Source organism: Arachis hypogaea, chromosome 14 (genome assembly GCF_003086295.3).
Source record: "Arachis hypogaea cultivar Tifrunner chromosome 14, arahy.Tifrunner.gnm2.J5K5, whole genome shotgun sequence".
Classification (NCBI taxonomy): domain Eukaryota; kingdom Viridiplantae; phylum Streptophyta; class Magnoliopsida; order Fabales; family Fabaceae; genus Arachis; species Arachis hypogaea.
In genome coordinates, this window is record NC_092049.1 from 100,709,378 (window position 1) to 100,714,954 (window position 5,577).

A 5,577-nucleotide genomic window follows, 5' to 3' on the forward strand; every position below is an offset into this window, starting at 1 on the left:
ACCAATTGGGATCTTGAACATGATGTCTGTAGTTCACCTCTCTACCCCTGCTAGTATAGCAAATCTGAACACAAGCGATGGAAAGAGAATGTTGATTTTTCTTCTTTAGATTACCTTCCACATCGATGCGCGAATCAAGGGCAAGACAGTTATCTTCTTGCCTTCCAGAATAGCCCAAAGCAATATAGCGGTTTTAATTCGGATATGGGTAGCATGGGTGCTGGGAAGTGTATAATCGGCCACTATTTGTTACCAAATACGTGCCTCGGCGGTCAAAGCGGAATAAATAATGCTAACAGAAACAGTTTTTTCTCCCTTGCTATATTCCCAAGATGCACCGGGTGGCCGATTTTCTTCAGAATCGAAGCCAAGGACATCCTCCCCTTAAGCACATCTTCTTTGATTCTTGAGTATGCATCCTTAGTAGGCAGAATGTGGGGAATCTTAAGAAGAGCTTCGAAAGCTTTGTTGGAAGTATCCAATGTCTTTCCTCGGAGGAATACGGTCTCCTCTTCCCAAGCTTGATAATTAGCATAAAATTCCTACACCATAGACTCATTGATTTCAATGGTTTCATATTCAAGAAATCCTCATTGAAGTGAGGTAATTCTATCATGGATGAGCGCCGCATATTTGTTTGTAACCTTGAGCTTTCGCTCCCAATGGATTGACCTCTTCTCAAGTTTGTCATATTGGAGGTCGGCTCTTTTATTGGCAAAGGTGCTTGGTTCCGCACTCCGACGATCAGAGGGACATGGAAGAATATTTCTTGGGCCTACTGGTGGTGTAACCGGCTCTTTGTCTTTTCGGCGCATCCTAAAAAGGAGAGATAAAAATAGATTTCAAGATCACATGGTAACAACAAAAGAAAAATAATGAGGGAGCATGAACAATGTAAAGAAAATACAATTGCTTAATTGAGGAGCTTTCCAAAATAGTGTGGCTTAAAAAAAGACGATGTGTGCATTCTAAGTGTGCGCACGACTAGAGCACATACATTGACCGGCTAAGACGGCAATCACACAGTTAAACAACTAAAGCTCAATGCTTCTCAATCAAGTGGCTTAAGTTGCAAGTCTAAAGAATTGAGATACAAGCAATCTTAAGCAAACACAAAGTAACTTAATTGAATTCTTTGAAAAAATGGGTATTGGAGTTGTGGAAATGAAACCTCATTGTTATGAAAGTGCACAACAATAATAACCATTTAAGCAAAGTTGGATATCATTTGTTCATCCCGAAAATGGGAGAATCACATAAACAATGTGCTTGAGTTAAAGCAAAAGATGCTTGATGAAGACATCAAGCTATGACACTTGTAATGTGATTATTCTAATTCAATTACTATGATGAAAAATGAAGAATTTAATTCAATTAAGGTCGATGCATTCATAAACAAGTCACCCATTAACAACGAAGCCAAGTCATGTAAAACATGGGTGATTGAAACTTCAAGTTCAATAACTAAGGAAATGCATTGATAGATTTAAGTTAAACATCATCAAGAATCATTTTTAACATTGCACAAATTATGGAATATGCCAAACAAGAAATAAGTTGAGTGCATATGATGGCCATTTCATATGAATCAATCAAAAATTCACTTGGGCAATTCATCGAACACTTAATATGCATTGTGCAAACTTATCAAATTCAAGCTTAATTTCAATTAATAACAACCCGATAATTAAAAAATCAAACATTGTAATACAACAGCAACTAATCGAGGCAATAAACTTAACCTAATTCATTTAACTGAAATTAAAACAAGCTAACAAATTGACATAAAAAGAAATAAAACTTGAAAATAAAAGAATGAAGAATGCAAGAGGAGAAGATGAAATAGTGGCACTTGTGATAGCCACTGCAAGGTCACGGCGGTCAGCTTTCCGGAGACACACTGGAGCTCCACAGAGGATGGGGAAGCTCGCTGGTGAAAGGTAAAGAAATGAGAAAAAGAAGAAGAAGAAAGAAGACGAAAGAGAGAGAGAGAGGGGTGGTGGCGGCTGAACGTCGGCCACGATGTCGGCGGCTACGTCGCCGGAAGGGGTTGGAGAAGGATCATGTGTGCGTGCGCAGAGGAAAATATTTTTATTTTATATATATTTTAGATAACTTGGAGAAGGATCATGTGTGCGTGTGCACACATGTGTGCATACGCACGAAGAGCAAAAATGACAGGGGTGCACTCACATAGGGGTATGCGAGCGCTCCCAACAGAGGGAGCGCAATTGAGTTGGCATATGCATAAGTAGGTGCGTACGCATAGAGTGCGCAAAAAAACGTTGGTGTGCGTACGCACAAACAGGTGTGCACGCACAAAAGGTGAAAGATACTGGGATGCACACGCACAAAGAGGTGCGACTGCTCCCAAAAGGGGTTGCGCGGGGTAGTGTGCGTACACACAAGATGCAAAATTTGGTGATTGTGTACGTACGCACAGGGGTGTGCGCACGCACAATGCCCTGTTTTCCAAAAATTTTTCTTTAAATTCTAAGGTACTAAGCCTTAACTCAACAAAAGTTTAACCCCAAACATCCGAAAATTCATACATTCATGATCTATATGCAAATTAACCTATCTATGCTCAAAAATTAAACTAATCCTAAGTGAACCAACATAACAAAAATGCAATTAAGTCAAAATATAAACAAAGAGAGAAGGGTTAGAACAATGTTATCATGGTGGGGTGTCTCCCACCTAGCACTTTGGTTTAACGTCCTTAATTTGTACGTGCATGAATTCAATGATCAACATTTGGAACCTCTCCAAGGAGGAAAATCTCCAACTCCTTGGCATGCTTGGATTGTGTGTGCTCCCATGATATAGGCTCCTTGACAACCTTTTCTTCTTCATATCCCACATTAGGCTCAACTACTCGCTCTTCAATTAGATCACAACCAAAGATAGAATATGCTTCATGGGTTGGTTTCTTGGCTCCCTCCAAGGTGAACTTCACCACTTTCCCTTCGGCTTCAAATGAATAAGACCCTGAAAATGTATCTAACTTGAACCGGGATGTCTTCAAAAATGGCCTCCCAAGAAGGATAGAAGATGGCTTGTCCGAATCAATTGGAGGGGTCTTCAAAATGTGAAAATCCACAAAAAATAGCAACTCTTGAATATTTACCAAGACATTCTCCGCAATTCCCACAGCCGACACAATACTTTTGTTCGCCAACACAAATCTTGCTCTGGACCGCTTCAATGGTGACAAGTTCAACTTTTCATAGATAAGGAGGGGCATGATGCTCACACAAGCTCCCAAATCACACATACAATCCATGAACTTCATCCCACCAATCACATAAGTTACTAGGCAAGGACGAGGATCACTACACTTCTCCGGAATAAGAGAAGAGATAGAGTCATTTACCGGATTCTTACCTAGCTCACCAATTTTTTTCTTGTGAGTGCAAACATCCTTTAGAAATTTAGCGTACTTTAGAACTTGTTGGATAGCTTGAAAAAGATGGACGGTAAGTTCCACATTCTTGAAGATTTTCACCACATTGGGGTCAAAGTCTTCATGCTTCTTAGCCTTTTTAGCTACCGACGGAAAAGGAACTGGTGTGGGCTCCTCAAGGGAGTTTTTCCTTTTGGGCTCCTTGACCTTCAATATATCTTCCTCTTCTCTTGCAACATCCTCCTTCTCACCTCTTTCCACCTCCATTTCCTCTTCTATTTCTTCATTGTGGGTTTTCTTGCTCACACTTGTAGGCTTAAGACTAACTTCATATAATTTGGTACCACTCCTTAGGATAATAGTATTAATGCTTTCCTTGGGGTTTGGTTGAGGTTGAGAACGTAGGCCACTGGAGGTGGAAGCTTGGTGGGTGTTGTGATTGTTTGAAGGAGAAAGAGTCAAACGGGATAAGGCTTCGGCAATGGTTGTCATGTAAGTTTCTTGCTTCTTATGGAACTCCCGTTGCTCTTGCATGAAAGCTTGAAGATTGCCCTCCTCATGGGGGAGATTGAAGAGGGTGGGATGATGGTAAATATTAGGTTGCTTTATGTATGGTGGCCGAAAAGGTGGATGAGAAGAAGTTGGTGGTTGGAAGAATAGAGGGGCTTGGGAGCTTAGTGGTTTTGGCTCATGTAGAGGGTAGGGGTATAAACATGTGGTGGTGAAGGATTATAATGATAATGAGTCTCACTATGTATGGGAGGTTGGTAGGCATTATGATTATAGGGCTCATATGGAGGTCCTTGTTGCCAAGAATTGCATGCTTGTGACTCCTCCTTAGATTGGCTTTCCATACCATGATGCGACCCGATGTTGGTATTGTTATTCCCTACAACATGATAACAACCAAACTCCAAGCCAAAGGGTGATAGCTCATAGTGAAAAGGAAAGATAAAATGCAAAGGTATTAACAAGGGTAATGAATAAATCAAAAGATGTCCTAACTTTCACTACTTACCAAAACTATCTAGATAAGGTGTTAACTACCAATTAATGTCAAGTGACAAACAAAAATCAAGTATTTACACTATTCACATATTCACAACAACTAAAATTATAGCACTCATTGCACTTAGTTCCCAAGTAACGACGTCAAAAATTTGGTGTGTGCTGGATCGTCGGTTAGGAAATCTCTCCCTCAAAAGGGAAGAAATGGGATTTCGCGTTGCATGTATAGTCCCAACCGATAAGGCAACTCACAACCAAAGTTTAATTTAGAGATGTCACAATTTAAAACAAATTTAATTCGGGAGTAGAATTCCGAGTCGTCTTCCCAAGGAACTAGTGACCACAAGTGCATAAGTTTTGGTTGTAAGATCAAGGGGGTTCTTAATAATGAAATAACAATTAAAGGAATAAAAGAACAATCAAAATTACAACTAATGAACCAATAAACAAATTAAAGAACTATCTATGTAATATGAACAAGTAAAGTTTTGGAATGATTGGAGTGTATGGTTCAAAACATAAATGAAACCTTGGCTTGGGATGAGCTAGGGAATCCTTTCCTTGTCATAACCACAACTATAACAATTATGATGGATTAATCTTACTTAGTTAACCCTTAAGGCCTTAACATCGAAGAGTAAGTCAAGTGAGCATAGTTGTTTTTAATCCACAAATTCTAACTAACTTACTAATTACTTTAGTAAAAAGCTAGCGTTAGTGAAAACGAGAATAATTAAAAATCTATGAATTATCACTAAATATTGGACATTACAACTCTAGTATCCCATATGCTCATTTTTCCCAAGTCAAGGAGTGGAAAATTACCTCATGATCAAAATTGACATTTCCACAAACACTTAGTGGGCATAATCATAAAACATGACAAAATTGAGAAAATGATAAAAGCTATGAACCACAAATGATCAAAATCAAAACTAGTAACTCAAACAAACATATAATAACAAAAAAATCAAGTTCATCAACTAGAATTCAAAGATGCAAAGATATGTATATATTAATAGAATGTCTTTAACTATAAGAAAGTGTAACTCAAATGTAGTAATTAAAGGCAAGCTAGAATCCAAGATCAAAATGGAAATAGGACTTTGCAATATAAACCCTAATAAAACCCTAAGAAAGTTGAGAGAAAAAAACTACGAGAA

The 5,577-nt window shown here is 38.7% G+C and overlaps 1 protein-coding gene across 1 annotated transcript; it reads right to left on the minus strand.

Moving 5' to 3' along the window:
- Nucleotides 1–2,743: 2,743 nt before the first annotated feature.
- LOC112742812 (uncharacterized) lies at nucleotides 2,744–3,898 on the minus strand. Its single transcript, XM_025792050.1, has one exon. It carries the CDS (start codon nucleotides 3,896–3,898, stop codon nucleotides 2,744–2,746), a length of 1,155 nt encoding a protein of 384 aa, XP_025647835.1.
- Between the last annotated feature and the right edge of the window lie 1,679 nt (nucleotides 3,899–5,577).